Raw genomic sequence first — 16,520 nt, 5'->3', positions numbered from 1 at the left:
CCCCCCCCCCCACACCTCACTTCACACCTCCCCCCTCCCCCCCCCCACACCTCCTCTCTCTCCCCCGCCACCCCTCCTCTCTCCTCCCCCCCCCCCCCCATACCTCCTCTCTTCTCCCCCCCTCCACACCTCCTCTCCTCTCCCCCCCTCCACACTTCCTCTCTCCCCCCCCCCCCTCCACACTTCCTCTCTCCCCCCCCCTCCACACTTCCTCTCTCCCCCCCCTCCACACTTCCTCTCTCCCCCCCCCTCCACACTTCCTCTCTCCCCCCCCTCCACACTTCCTCTCTCCCCCCCCCTCCACACTTCCTCTCTCCCCCCCCCTCCACACTTCCTCTCTCCCCCCCCCTCCACACTTCCTCTCTCCCCCCCCCTCCACACTTCCTCTCTCCCCCCCCTCACACTTCCTCTCTCCCCCCCCCTCCACACTTCCTCTCTCCCCCCCCCTCCACACTTCCCTCTCCTCCCCCCCCCCTCCACACTTCCTCTCTCCCCCCCCTCCACACTTCCTCTCTCCCCCCCCCCCTCCACACTTCCTCTCTCCCCCCCCTCCACACTTCCTCTCTCCCCCCCCCCCCTCCACACTTCCTCTCTCCCCCCCTCCCCCCCCCCAACACCACCTCTCTTCTCCCCCCTCCCCCCCCCCACATCTCCTCTCTTCTCCCCCCTCCCCCCCACATCTCCTCTCTTCTCCCCCTTCCCCCCACCTGCATCTCCTCTCTCTCCCCCCCCCCCACCTCCTCTCTTCTCCTCCACCCCCCCCCCCCACACCACCTCCTTCTTCTCCTCCCCCCCCCCCACCTCCCACCTCCTCCTCTTCTCCTCCCCCCCCCCCCCCACACCTCCTCCTCTTCTCCTCTCCTCCCCCCCCCACACCTCCTCTCTTCTCTTACCCCCCCCCCACACCTCCTCTCTTCTCTTACCCCCCCCCACACCTCCTCTCTTCTCCACCCCCCCCCCCACACCTCCTCTCTTCTCCACCTCCCTCCCCCACACCTCCTCTCTTCTCCTCCCTCCCCCCCCCCCCACACACCTCCTCTCTTCTCTTACCCCCCCCCCCACACCTCCTCTCTTCTCCACCCTCCCCCCACACCTCCTCTCTTCTCCACCTCCCTCCCCCACACCTCCTCTCTTCTCCTCCCCCCCCCCACACCTCCTCCTCTTCTCCTCTCCTCCCCCCCCCCCACACCTCCTCTCTTCTCTTACCCCCCCCCACACCTCCTCTCTTCTCTTACCCCCCCCCCCCCACACCTCCTCTCTTCTCTTACCCCCCCCCCCCCACACCTCCTCTCTTCTCCACCCCCCCCCCCCCACACCTCCTCTCTTCTCCACCTCCCTCCCCCACACCTCCTCTCTTCTCCTCCCTCCCCCCCCCCCCCCCCCCCCCCCCCCCCCCCCCCACCTCCTCTCTTCTCCTCCCCCCCACACCTCCTCTTCTCCCTCCTCCCCTCCCCACACCACCTCTTCTCCCACCCTCCCCCCCCCCCCCCCCCCCCCCCAAAACACCTCCTCTCTTCTCCGCCCCCTCCCCAACACACCTCCTCTCTCCTCCCTCCCCCCAAACCTCGCTGACAGAGGCAGAGAGAGAGATACTGGGGCGGGGCGTGCGTCCCAGCATGCTGTTGGAGGGTTCCCGGTGCTGTAGTGGGTGAGTACAAACTTAATATTTTATTTATTCATTATTTCTATTTTTTATTTATTTATTTATTGATTTGATTGATTTATCATTTATTATTGATGGCTCTTTATTTGTAAAAGTGAAGTATTTAATATTTGTAAACTTCTCTCTTCCCCCTCCCATCTCTCGTTCCCTCTGCCTGATTTATAAGTGTAGGCAAGGTTTTTCTGAGTGTACAAAAATCTACACTTACTCCATTCTAAGTTAGTTTGGAGTAAGTTTTCGCTGCCTCAACTTGCAAAACAGGTGTAAGTGGCTGGACATGCCCCCTTTTGAGAAAAAAATCTGTTCTAAAATGAAACTATTCTAACTCACTAGAAGTGGAGCAAACTAAATGCCAAGAATTGCAATTTCTAAGATGCTCCTTTCTAAACTAGTTGCTCCAAAAAATAGGAGCAACAGATATCTGGGGGAAATAAATATTGTCGCATTGTAATTGACAGTGTTCATCTATGATGAAATATTATAGCTTTTAGGTTACCAGAAAAACTGAGCTCTGCATTGGTGTCTGAATTCAAAAGAATATAACATTCGGGATATTTCAACTGTAAAAGTCCATGAAACTTTGGACAACATGAACAATTTGCATTCTGTTGCCTCCCTTGCATAGAAGAATGTCTTTTGCAAATTATCAGATACTCACCCTAAATTATTGTTTTTTTATGCCATTGAAGTGACTCGCCAATGTTCAAAGCTGTCTTATATCCCTACGTCTTTGCTATGCTCCTCTGTAAAGCTTTGATATCAGTAAGGCCTCCTTATAGCAGTGGCCAGTGTTAGCGGTATTGTTGGACTGTCTTTTGCCGCTAGCCTTGTGCTGTTCTTTTGAGACTGGCACCAGGAGGATCTTTATACGAAAAGCTTCATGTTTGGCTTAAAAATGTCTAATTTTTCTTTCAAGTGATTTAAAAAAAAATATTAGCTATGTTTTATCACGTAGCTTAATTTTTCTTTGTCATTTTTGTCTCCTGTTTAGACCAGTTTTTATTTACTATCAGATAAATGGCACTGATAATATAGTGTGAATGCCAACTTCCATTGCAATAGTGTCCAGGTCCTGCTGTGTGCTGCCTTGGGTTGCTTTATGAGTGAAGGAGTTGTTAATGGAGCCGAATACTATCGAATTGTCAGTGAACAGACCTCTTTAATGATGGAGGGAAGTTAATTGATAAAACAACTAAAGATGGTTGGGCCAAGGACAATTCCCTGATGAACTCTTGCAGTGATGTTCATGGGCTGTGACAATTGGTCACTGACAACCACAACCATCTTCCTTTGTCAGCCACTGGATGGTTTTCCCTTTGACTCCCATTGACATCAGTTTTTCTGGAGCCGTTTAGTGCCTTTCTGAACATTTTATTATTTCCTAATGTGGTCCTGTAAACTAACTGCCTTCTGCTAAATAGTTCATTAAAATGGCTAAATTGAGTAGTTTCTGCATCTGTGTTTCTATAAATCACCTTTATTTTCAACAGAAGCTCTATGCTAGATTGAACTAAGTAATCTCAAGTACTAATACAAAAGCAAAATACTGCGGATGCTGGAATCTGAAATAAAAACAGAAAATGCTGGATATCTAAGCGCGTTTGGCCCCGAGCTTCCGGTCGCCTGTTACTTTAATTCTCCGCTCCACTCCACTCCCACTCTGACCTCTCCGCCCTTGGCCTCCTACACTGTTCCAATGAAGCTCAACACAAGCTTGAACAGTATCTCATCTTTTGTTTAGGCACTTTACAGCCTTCCAGACTCAACATCGAGTTCAACAATTTCAGGTCATAAACCTCTAACAATATTTTGTTCCCTTTCATCTTTTTTTTTACACTTTCTCCCCCCCATTTTTCTATTTTTCTCTGTTTCCAATGGCAGCTGGTAATTATTCCATCATTCACACCCTATCTAGACTCATCTTTTGTTTCCTAACTTGTGCCATTACCATCTCCATTTGGCCCATCATCCCTTTTGTGTGTCAAATCTCTTCTGCCTTCCACCTTATCACAGACCTTTCCTTTTGCTCTTTCCTCCCTCCCCCCTTTCAGGGTCCCAGCACTTCCTTAAGAATCTGTTACTTTTTAAACTTTTGCCAGTTTTGACAAAGGGTCATCAACCTGAAATGTTAATTCTATTTCTCTCCACGGATGCTGCCTGACCCGCTGAGATTTCCAGCATTTTCTGTTTTTAATCTTAAGTACTTTTTGGTTGTCTACTCTTGGGACTAATGATGTCAAATTGATGCTGGGCATACTTTAAATCAGTTTTGCCTCTGACTTGTTACTTGTGCACCCGTTAGTCACAACTGATTGTGGTGCTCAGTGATTGATGTTATCTGAAGATAACTGGTGAGTCCTTAAAAGTGCTGTAGTTAAGACTATAACAGCCATGAACTTCAGACAATTATTGAGTCTGAGAGTTTAACTATCAATAATGAATGTAATGTAGATTTTCCTCAGTGTAGGTTGTTCTGAGCAGCAGAAATGTAAATAATAAATTGACCGTAACGAGCTTTATTTGTGCCATGCTGAAAGCTTTCTTTTAGTTACGTTTGAAGTAAAGACTTGCACCTTGTTGAAATGAGGTCTGTATAATGTGCTGATGTCTGTTTTTTGGATAGGTGCGAGAGTGGAAAAATCAAGGAAGTAAAACGTACATGTGCACTGGCCGGCCGGGCTGGCTGACTGTATCACTTCGGGTTGGCAAATATAAGAAGACTCATAAAAATATTATGATCAATTTGATGGACATTCTGGAGGTGGACACCAAGCAACAGGTGACTTCAAGAATCTTGCAATGTTTAAAAAGAAACTTTAAGATTGAGTGAAATTCTTGCTTCATTACCATGTTGCATAACTGAGCAAACTATAGCTGCATGTACCTTGCCATTTATTACTCGTCCACATTGTCTTGGGCAGCTTACCCATCAGTAACACACATGATGGGCACACTATCTTATCGATTGCTCTTGGAAAAATGAATTGGTAAGCGTTAACAAGTAATGGTTGTGTGCTGAAGCACCAATATGCAGTATAAAGGACTGTCTGGGAATTGCTTCATTTTTCTGCTCCCTTCCAGTCTCTCCCCACTCCAGGGTTTCTGATCTGAGCATAGTTGTTGTGGAGAAGCGTGGACTAAGAGAAAAAATTAACGTTATGTTTAAACTGTCTTCAGCTGTCTGCAGGTAGCCAGTTTGGAATGGCATTGGCCAAAAGCTGAGCACAAAATGGCATATGTGGTACATTTCCTGGGAGAGTTAAAAGGGAAATAGTTAACATAAACATTTTTGAAACTGCAAAAGGGGATGAAGATGCATTCAAAATCGTATTAAAACAAAATGAACTGCTTTGGCTGAAAATGTAATACTCTTATCGATCCTAAAATGCCACAGCAAATGATGTGTGGAACTGAAATATGTTGTGGTTCCAAATTAGTTTGCCGTTTTTCTTTGTGTAAAGTGCAGACTCTATATAAACGATTGTAGAGCTAATTAAGAACATAAGAACATAAGAATTAGGAACAGGAGTAGGCCATCTAGCCCCTCGAGCCTGCTCCGCCATTCAATAAGATCATGGCTGATCTGGCCGTGGACTCAGCTCCACTTACCCGCCCTCTCCCCGTAACCTTTAATTCCCTTATTGGTTAAAAATCTATCTATCTGTGACTTAAATACATTCAATGAGCTAGCCTCAACTGCTTCCTTGGGCAGAGAATTCCACAGATTCACAACCCTCTGGGAGAAGAAATTCCTTCTCAACTCTGTTTTAAATTGGCTCCCCCGTATTTTGAGGCTGTGCCCCCTAGTTCTAGTCTCCCCGACCAGTGGAAACAACCTCTCCGCCTCTATCTTGTCTATCCCTTTCATGATTTTAAATGTTTCTATAAGATCACCCCTCATCCTTCTGAACTCCAACGAGTAAAGACCCAGTCTACTCAATCTATCATCATAAGGTAACCCCCTCATCTCCGGAATCAGCCTAGTGAATCGTCTCTGTATCCCCTCCAAAGCCAGTATATCCTTCCTTAAGTAAGGTGACCAAAACTGCACGCAGTACTCCAGGTGCGGCCTTACCAATACCCTGTACAGTTGCAGCAGGACCTTCCTGCTTTTGTACTCCATCCCTCTCGCAATGATGGCCAACATTCCATTCGCCTTCCTGATTACCTGCTGAACCTGCAAACTAACTTTTTGGGATTCATGCACAAGGGGGTGCATCATCACACCCGGCAACCAAATTTTAATTTGATTTTACGTTTTAAAGTTTAATTTGTTTTAATTGCCGGTGCTTTTAGTGTCCCCCTCTCCTTTTATAGGGGGCACTGGAAAAAGGAAAAAATTTGATTTTAGAGCCCAAAAAAAAAAAACGAAAAAAAAAAATGAAAAAAAAACCAAAAAAGAAAAAAAGGGCCTTGTAAATGTCTGGTGTGTCATCCAGGTCGGGTGGCACGGTTTAATGTTTTATGTTTTACAGATAAACTCTAAAAGAGTTTCATGCACAAGGGGTTTCCTGTACGGGCTGCTCCTGCACACTCAACTTTGCCATCCTCGCCTGCCGTCCGGACACGCCATGGCGTACCATCTTGCCGTCCGGAGGAGGCGGGGGTCCCCGATGGAGGGCACTCTACGCAGGGGTCCTCCCACTATTCGTCGGGGACTTGGCCTGGAGGGTGGTGCACGGAGCAGTGCCGTGCAACAAATTTTTAAGCCGGTTCACGGACTCCCAGGCCGCCTGCAATTTCTGCGGTCTGGAGGAGTCCGTGTTCCATGTTTTTATTGAGTGCACAAGGTTGCAGCCCCTGTTCCATTATTTGAAGGGGCTGCTCCTGCAATTCTGGCTGCACTTCAGTCCCACTCTCCTGATCTTTGGGCACCCTGTGCGGAGGGGAGCGGGTAGGTCCGAAGGCCTCCTCGTAGGACTGCTCCTGGGCACGGCCAAGGGTGCCATCAGCCGGTCCAGGCAGCGGGCGGTCGAGGGGGTCGTTCAACCTGACTGCCTGCCTCTCTTCCGCTCTTACATCCGGTCCAGGGTGTCCTTGGAGATGGAGCACGCGGTGTCCACCGGTACGCTCGCGGCCTTCCGCGAGAGGTGGGTATCGGAGGGACTGGAGTGCATCATCACGCCCGGCAACCAAATTTTAATTTGATTTTACGTTTTAAAGTTTAATTAGTTTTAATTGCCGGTGTTTTTAGTGTCCCCTTCCCTTTTATAGGGGGCACTGGGGAAAAATTGTGATTTTAGTGCCCAAAAAAAAACCCAAAAAAAAGGAAAGAAAAATAAAAACCAAAAAAAGGAAAAAAAGGGCCTTGTAAATGTCTGGTGTGTCACCCAGGTCGGGTGGCACGGTTTAATGTGTTTTGTTTTGCAGATAAACTCCAAAAAGAGTTTCATGCACAAGGACCCCCAGGTCCCTCTGCACCTCAGCATGTAGCAATCTCTCCCCATTCAAATAAATATTCCCTTTTACTGTTTTTTTTTCCCCAAGGTGGATGACCTCACACTTTCCGACATTGTACTCCATCTGCCAAACCTTAGCCCATTCACTTAACCTATCCAAATCTCTTTGCAGCCTCTCTGTGTCCTCTACACAACCCGCTTTCCCACTAATCTTAGTGTCATCTGCAAATTTTATTACACTACACTCTGTCCCCTCTTCCAGGTCATCTATGTATATTGTAAACAGTTGTGGTCCCAGCACCGATCCCTGTGGCACACCACTAACCACCGATTTCCAACCCGAAAAGGACCCATTTATTCCGACTCTGCTTTCTGTTCGCCAGCCAATTCTCTATCCATGCTAATACATTTCCTCTGACTCCGCGTACCTCTATCTTCTGCAGTAACCTTTTGTGTGGCACCTTATCGAATGCCTTTTGGAAATCTAAATACACCACATCCATCGGTACACCTCTATCCACCATGCTCGTTATATCCTCAAAGAATTCCAGTAAATTAGTTAAACATAATTTCCCCTTCATGAATCCATGCTGCGTCACTAAATATATTCAAAAAGGAGTTAGATATAGTCCTTACTACTAGGGGGATCAAGCAGAAAGCGAGAAAGCAGGAATGGGGTACTGAGGTTGCATGTTCAGCCATGAACTCATTGAAGGCGGTGCAGGCTTGAAGGGCGGAATGGCCTACTCCTGCACCTGTTTTCTATGTTTCTATGTCTGCTTGATTGCACTATTCCTATCTGGATGTCCCGCTATTTCTTCCTTAATGATAGTTTCAAGCATTTTCCCCACTACAGATGTTAAACTAACCGGCCTATAGTTACCTGCCTTTTGTCTGCCCCCTTTTTTAAACGGAGGCGTTACATTAGCTGCTTTCCAATCCGCTCGTACCTCCCCAGAGTCCAGAGAATTTTGGTAGATTATAACGAATGCATCTGCTATAACTTCCGCCATCTCTTTTAATACCCTGGGATGCATTTTATCAGGACCAGGGGACTTGTCTACCTTGAGTCCCCATTAGCCTGTCCAACACTACCCCCCTAGTGATAGTGATTGTCTCAAGGTCCTCCCTTCCCACATTCCTGTGACCAGCAATTTTTGGTATGGTTTTTGTGTCTTCCACTGTGAAGACCGAAGCAAAATAATTGTTTACGGTCTCAGTCATTTCCACATTTCCCATTATTAAATCCCCCTTCTCATCTTCTAAGAACCTGAGCTACCCCAGTGATGGCTATATTATAACAATGTTAACAAATTGATGGCTGAATTCCCATCAGCCTTGGTGTCTGTCCTCACCAACCTCCTCTGATCCTCGCGTATTTGGTAACTAAAAGCAGACACATCCCCTGGACCTGATGGCCTACATCCTAGGGTTTAAAAAGAGGGGATGGAGATAGTGGTTTTGATCTTCTAGAATTTCCTAGATTCTGGAATGGTCCCCATGGATTGGAAGGTAGCAAATGTAACCCCACTGTTCATTGGAATAGTAGCATAGTGGTTATCACTAGACTAGTAATCCACAGGCCTGGACTAATGATCCAGAGGCATGAGTTCAAATTCCACCCTTGCAGCTGCGGAATTTAAATTCAGTTAATTGAATAAATCTGGAATAAAAATCTAATCTCACATGATGGGCTCACTATCTTATTTATTGTGTAGTATCAGTAATGGTGACCATGAAACTATCGGATTGTTGTTTAAAAACCCATCTGGTTCACTAATGTCCTAATAGGGAAGGAAATCTGCCATCCTTACCTGGTCTGGCCTATGTGACTCCAGACCAACACTCTTAACTGCTCTCTCAAATGGCCCAGAAAGCCACTCAGTTGTACACAACTGCTACAAAAAGCAATAATAATAACTGGATGGACCACCTGGCATCAACCTCTGCACCAGCTTCAGACAAAATGACTTTTATTTATATAGTGCCTTTTAACGTAGTAAAACGTTCCATGACAACAGCACACCCAGCCCAGTCAACCCTGCAAAGTCCTCCTCACTAACATCTCAAGACTTTTCCCAAAATTTGAAGAGCTGTCCCACAGACTAGTCCAGCAACAGCCTGACCTAGTCATACTCACAGAATCATACCTTTCAGCCAATGTCCCAGATTCTTCCATTACCATCCATCGGTATATCCCGTTTCACCTGCAGGATAGAGCCTCCAGAGGTGGCGGCACATTTGTATAAAGGAAGTGGCCCTGCGAGTCATCAAAATTGACTCTGGAACCCATGAAGTCTCATGGCTTCAGGACCAGCATGGACAAGGATTACCACCTACCACCCTCCCTCAGCTGATGAATCAGTATTCCTCCAAGTTGAACACCACATGGGAGAAGCACTGAAGGTAGCAAGAGCACAGAATGTACTCTGGGTAGGGGACTTCAATGTCCATCGCCAAGAGTGGCTCGGTAGCATCACTACTGACTGAGCTGGCTGAGTCCTGAAGGATGTAGCTGCCAGACTAGGACAGTGGCAGGTGGTAAGAGAACCAACACGAAATGAAAAACCTACTCGACGTCTCCCTCACCAATTTACCAGCTGCAGATGCATTTGTATATGGCAGAATTGGTAGCAGTGACCATAGTCATCCTTATGGAGATGAAATCCTGTCTTCACACTGATTAAATCCTGTCTTTACCACCGTGCTAAATAGGATAGATTCGGAACAGATCAAGCAGCACAAAACTGGGCATCCATGAGGCGCTGTGGGCCATCAGCAGCAGCAGAATTGTATTCCACCACAATCTGTAACCTCATGGCCTGGCATATCCCTCACTCTACCATTACCATCCAGCCAGGGGACCAACCCTGATTCAATGAGGAGTGCAGAAGAGCATGCCAGGAGCAGCACCAGGCATACTTAAAAATGAGATGCCAACCTGGGGATACTGCAACCCAAGAATATATATATATGCTAAACAGCGGAAGCGGCATGCTATAGACAGAGCTAAGCGATCCCACAATCAACAGATCAGATCAAAGCTCTGCAGTCCTGTCAGATCCAGTCGTGACTGGTTGTGGACAATTAGGAGGCTCCATGAATATCCCCATCCTCAGTGATGCTGCAGCCCAGCACGTGAGTGCAAAAGACAAGGCTGAAGTGTTTGCAACCATTTTTAACCAGAAGTGCCAAGTGGATGATACATCTCGGCTACCTCCTGAGGTCCCCACCATCACAGAAGCCAGTCTTCAACCAATTCAATTTCACTGCGTGTGATATCAAGAAATGGCTGATTGCACTGCATACAGCAAAGGCTATGGGCTCTGGCAACATCTCTGCTGTCGTTGTGATGACTTGTGTTCCAGAACTAACTGTACTTCAAGCCAAGCTGTTCCAGTACAGCTACAACACTGGCAACGATCCGACAATGTGGAAAACTGTCCAGGTATGTCTGGTCCACAAAAACAAGGACAAATTCAATCTGGACAATTAACTCCCCATGAGTCTACTCCAAATGAACAGTAAACAGTCGACGACACCTTATCAAGTGGCACTTACTCACCAATAACCTGCTCACTGATGCTCAGTAAAATTGAAGTCAATGGGAATCGGGGAGGAAAACTCTCCACTGAGTCATACGTAGCACAAAGGAAGATGGTTGTCATTGGTCAATCCTCTCAGTCCCAGGACATCGCTGCAGGAGTTTCTCAGAGCAGTGTCCTTGGCTCAACCATCTTCAGCTGCTTCATCAATTACCTTCCCTCCATCAGGTCAGAAGTGGGGATGTTCATTGCTGATTGCACAGTGTTCAGTTCCATTTGCAACTCCTCAGATAATGAAGCAGTTCATAACCAAATGCTGCAAGACCTGGGTGTCATTCCGGCTTGGGCTGATAAGTAGCAAGTAATAATTGTGCCACACAAGTGCCAGGCAATGACTGTCTCCAACAAGAGAGAGTTTAACCACCGCCCCTTGACATTCAATGGCATTATCTTTGTCACATCCTCCACCATCAGCATTCTGGGGGTCACCATTGACCAGAAACTTAACTGGACCAGTCACATAAATACTGTGGCAACAAGAGCAGGTCAGAGGCTGGGTATTCTGCGGCGAGTGTCTTACCTCCCGACTCCCCAAAGTCTTTCCACCATCTACAAGGCACAAGTCTGGAGTGTGATGGAATACTTTCCACTTCCCTGGATGAGTGCAGCTCCAACAACACTCAAAGCTCGACACCATCCAGGACCAAGCAGCCCGCTTGATTGGCACCCCATCCACCACCTTAAACATTCACTCCCTGCAGTACCAGAGCTGCAGTGTGTTCCATCTAGAAGATGCACTGCAGCAACTCAACGAGGGTTCTTCGGCAGCATCTCCCAAACAAGGAATTCTCTTTAACAGCATTGTGGGAGTACCTTCACTGCAGTTCAAGAAGGCGGCTCACCACCACCTTGTCGGGGCAATTGGGGATGGGCAATAAATGCAGGCTTTGCCAGCGACGCCCACATACCAGGACCGATTTATATTTTAAAAAAGGAGGGAGAGAGAAAACTGAACTCTAGGCCAGTTAGCCTGACATCAGTAAAGAAAATGCTAGAATCTATTATTAAAGCTGTGGTAACAGGGCACTTTGAAAATCACAATATAATTAGGCAAAGTCAACTTGGTTTTATGAAAGGGAAACTGTGTTTGATACATCTGAGCGTTTTGAAATTGTAATTAGTGGGATAGATAAAGAGGAACCAGTGGGTGTAGTATATTATGGATATTTAGACATCACACAAGAGATTACTGCACAAAATTAGGGCTTTTGGGATTGGGAGTAATATATTGGCATGGATTGAGGATTGGTTAGTGGACAGAAAACAGAGTAGGAATAAACTGGTCATTTTCAGGATGGCAGAGTGTAACTAGTGTTGTGTCTCAAGGATCATTGGTTGGGCCTCAGCTATTTACAATCTATATTAATGACTTGGCTGAGGACTGAGTGTAATATATCCAAGTTTGCTGGTGATGCAAAGTTAGGTAGGAAAGTAAGCCAGGAGGAGGACATAAAGATCCTGCAAAGGGATATAGACCAGTTAAGTGATTTGGGCAAGAAGGTGGCAGAAGGAATATAATATGGGGAAATGTGAAATTATCAACTTTGGTACGAAGAATGAAAAAGCAGGATATTTGTAAAAGGTGAGTGGCTAGTAAAGGTTGGGATTCAGAGGGATTTGGGTGTCCTTGTACACTAATCACAAACAATATGCAGGTGCAGCAAGCAATTAGGAAGGTATGTAGCCTTTATTGCAAAGAGTTTGGTCGTCTTGCTGCAATTATATAGGGCTTTGGTGAAACCACATTTGGAGTACAGTTTTAGTCTCCTTAACTAATGAAGAATATACTTGCCTTTAGAGGATTGATTCCTGGGATGATAGGGTTGCCCTACGAGGAGAGATTGAGTAGAATAGGTCTATATTCTCGAGTTTAAAATAATTTTTTTTTTTTAAATTGATCTGGGATGTGGGCTTCACTGGCAAGGCCAGCGTTACTTGTCCATCCCTAATTGCCCTTGAGAAGGTGGCGGTGAGCCGCCGGCTTGAACCGTTGCAGTCCCTGTAGTGAAGGTACTCCCACAGTGCTGTTAGTGAGAGTGTTCCAGGACTTTAACCCAGCAACAATGAAGGAAAGGTGATATATTTACAAGTCTGGATGGTGTGTGACTTGGGAGAGGAACTTCCAGGTGATTGTGTTCCCATGCGCCTGCTGCCCTTGTCCTTCTAGGTGGTAGAAGTCATGGGTTTGGGAGGTGCTGTTGAAGAAGCCTTGGTAAGTTGCTGTAGTGCAAGTTGTAGATGGTACATACTGCAGCCACGCTGTGCCGGTGGTGGATGGGGTGCCAATCAAGTGGGCTGCTTTGTCCTGGATGATGGAGCTCCTTGAGTTTGTTGGAGCTGTACTCATCCAGTCAAGTGGAGCGCTTTCCATCACACTCTTGACTTATAACATGTAGATTGTGGAAAGGCTTTTGGGGAGTCGGGAGGTGAGATACTTGCCACAGAATACGCACCCTCAGACCTGCTCTTGTAGCCACGGTATTTGTGGCTAGTCCAGTTATGTTTCTGGTCATTGGTGACCCCCAGGATGTTGATGGTGAGGGATTTGACGATGCTAATGCCATTGAATGTCAAGGGATAGTGGTTAAACTCTTGATGAGATAGTCATTGCCTGGTACTTGTGTGACGTTACTTGCCACTTATAAGGCCAAGCCTGAATGCCGTCCAGGTCTTGATGCATGCAGACATGGACTGCTTCATTATCTGAGACGTTGTGAATGGAACTGAACAGAATAGTTCATTGAAATATCTAACATTCTTAGAGAGCTTGACAGGGTAGATGCTGTTTCTGCTGGTCTAGAACGAGACATTATAGTCTCAAGGAATGGGCCATTTAGAACTGAGCTAAGAAACTTCTTCACTCAAAGGGTTAAGAATCTTTGGAATTCTTTACCCCAGAAGGTTGTGGATGCTCACTTGTTGAGTATATTGAAGACAGATCGATAGATTTTTGGGAATCGAGGGATAGGAAAGTGGAATTGATGTAAAAGTTCAGCCATGATATTGAATGGCGGAGCAGACCCAAGGAGCTATATGGTCTACTCCTATTTCTCATGTTATTAATAATCAGGAGCAAAGTCTGGTTTCTCAACATAATCCATTCCAAGTGTGAAAATGGTCTGTTTAAATATTTAGAAAAACAGTTTCAAGACCATCATTTGCAGATCAGCTATGCACTATACCATTTCAGTCCATCTTTGGGCATGAGTTTGAATGCAGTCTGAGATGGTGGGGTCAATGTATTTTTTCTTTCTGGTTAGTTGCAAAATGAGTTGGGGTGAGTCAACCCAAGTTTGTAATGATTGAAAGTCTACAGCATATTTTATTATTTAGCACAAGAATTCACATTCAAGCGTCAGTTTATGTAAAGAATTATTATTGTAACTTAACCGTCAGTTGTTTTATCTGTGATTTGGGTTTTTTTGAAGAATGTTGTTTCAGCTATGATGTTTCTGTTGCAGGTTGTCCGCGTAGAGCCATTGGTAAACATGGGTCAAGTGACCGCACTTCTGAATTCAATTGGCTGGACTCTTCCAGTGGTGCCAGAGTTGGATGATCTCACTGTGGGTGGGTAGTTTTCCTCTACCCAGAAGGCTATTTGTTTAATAGTTGGTCAAGACAGAGTAATTTGCTTGATACCGATAATGTTTGTGAATTTGACACTCATAGTTTTTACTGTTCTGTTCTTGCTTATGGTTTTTAAGGATAGGGTTGTCAAGTGCATTTTTCATTGAGGTTTGCTAATGGATGATCACCTTACTTTTGCCTACATGTTGAAAATAATTGAAATTGCATGCTCAAAATGGGGGTCCAGCATAGTTATAGCAGGATACATCTGATCACTGTTCAATGATGGGATGGGGGGTTACAACATTCTTTTGCCTTGGGTACATTATTTTGTTTTTCTTTGCCTTTTTTATCCAATTTATGGGAAGTAATGATTATGTTGGTGATCTCGGGAAGAGGAAGAGCTCTTAGCTAAAGTTAAGTCTACAGTGCATGTCCCCTCCGGAGCTGTACGCTGTTGATGTAACTAATGTCCCTATCTGAAATGCTGGTCATCTCATCACAAGTACAGCTTGCACTGTCTGCAATGATGCACAAGCCATATATCCAGTACAATGTAAATGTGTAGGAGTTCAGAGTCTCATTTAAATCAAGCAGCACTGTCTTCTGCCTGAAACTAGCGGGTGTAACATCAGGACTCACAGGCGGCAGCAGAAATCAAGACCGAGACTGCAACGGATGCTGGAGATGCAAGAGAATGGTTCCCTTCATTAAGTTAGTACTGGGAGGGGTTTTGAATGAAGATGCCAATGCGGGGAAGGAAAAGCAAGACCAGGATTGGTGATGCCCAAGGATTCCTTGCAGAGCCTGGGAATGCATTCCTGCTCATCCTGGCCCAAAAGGATTCCACATAGAAGTAAAACTTAAATACTTACTTTGGCCCCCTAGCCACACTGCTGTCTCCTGTCGGGTTGTGCTGCTGTTTGGCACCGAACAGTTTCCTGCCATTTTAAGTTGACGTCCACGTAAAGTAAGCGCCCATCTGCCTTGGTCAGGTGACCCTCCTGTGCCTGATGTCAGTTAAGATGGTGGGGTACGGGAATGCAGCATGATCACAACCCCCCTCATACACCATTTTAACCCTGTCCACCCGCTCCGTCCACGCCACGCAGGGGTTGGGTTAAAATAAACCCTAGGGTTTTTAGTCCACTGGTATGTGAAGAGCAACAAACTGTTTTGTTGTGGGTAAGGAGAACCTTCAAAAACTTTTTTTTTTAGAAACGACTTAAAAAAATAAACGTTACCGTTTTTACTTTTCCAGCTCCTTTTTGCAACGGTGTAATCTCCAATTCAGTGAGCAAGGCCATGGGAGGTCAACTAGTTGCCTTTTCCTGATTAATGTAATGATGAAGCATTTTCTTACTGCTGCTTTTTAATTGAATTATTGTAATGCTTGTTGGATCCTTTATGTCCAGCATGTTGCATTCTTGAGTGTCTCTAGATTAAGGGTGGAGTTAAGAACATAAATAGGAGCAGGAGTAGGCCATTTGGCTCAGATTGCTCTGCCATTCAATGAGATCATGACTGATCATTTACCTCAACGCCAATTTCCCACTCTATCCCCAAATCCCTTGATTCCTTTCGAATCCAAAAATCTATCAATCTGTGTCTTGAACAACTAAGCATCCACAGCCCTCTGGGATAGAGAATTCCAAAGATTCACAACCCTTAGAAGTGATGAAATTTCTCCTCATCTCCGTTCTAAATGGCCAACCCTTTATTTGGAGACTAACTCTGAGTTAACCCCTAGACTCCTGAGTCAGGGGCAACATCCTCTCCATACCCAGCCTGTCAAGCCCCTTAAGAATTTTACATGTTTCAATGAGATCACACCTCATTCTTCCAAACCATAGGGAATATAGGTCTAGTCTACTCAATCACTCCTTGGACAATACGCTCATCCCAGGAATCAATCTAGTGAATCTTTGTTGCACTCCCTCTAAGGTAAGTATATCCTTCCTTGGGTAAGGAGACCAAAACTGTACACAGTATTCCAGGTGTGGTCTCACCAGGGCCCTTTATAATTGCGGTTCAACATATTTACTCTTGTACTTCAATCCCTTTGTAATAAAGGCCAACATACCATTTGCTTTCCTAATTACTTGCTGTACCTGCATGTTAACTTTGTGATTCGTGTACAAGGACCCTCTGGTCCCTCTGAATACGGACATCTCCCAGTCTCTCTCTTTTTAAAAGAAAATTCTGGTTTTCTATTTTTCCTACCAAAATGCATAACTTCAGATTTCTCCACATTATGGGCCCAAGTTTCCACATGATTTGCGCCTG

At 45.7% G+C, this 16,520-nt stretch overlaps 1 protein-coding gene across 1 annotated transcript in view; it reads left to right on the top strand.

Annotated features, from left to right (window-relative positions):
• Positions 1-16,520, top strand: part of dhcr24 (24-dehydrocholesterol reductase) — a 54,433-nt gene that overhangs the window by 14,762 nt on the left and 23,151 nt on the right. The window contains exons 2-3 of the mRNA XM_070886727.1: positions 4,287-4,442; positions 14,129-14,234. Of these exons, the coding sequence (XP_070742828.1) occupies positions 4,287-4,442; positions 14,129-14,234 (262 nt within the window). The remainder of the gene's footprint in view (positions 1-4,286; positions 4,443-14,128; positions 14,235-16,520) is intronic.

This window comes from Pristiophorus japonicus, chromosome 8, assembly GCF_044704955.1.
Source record: "Pristiophorus japonicus isolate sPriJap1 chromosome 8, sPriJap1.hap1, whole genome shotgun sequence".
Lineage (NCBI taxonomy): Eukaryota > Metazoa > Chordata > Chondrichthyes > Pristiophoridae > Pristiophorus > Pristiophorus japonicus.
This window is presented reverse-complemented; position numbering and strand designations above follow the sequence as displayed.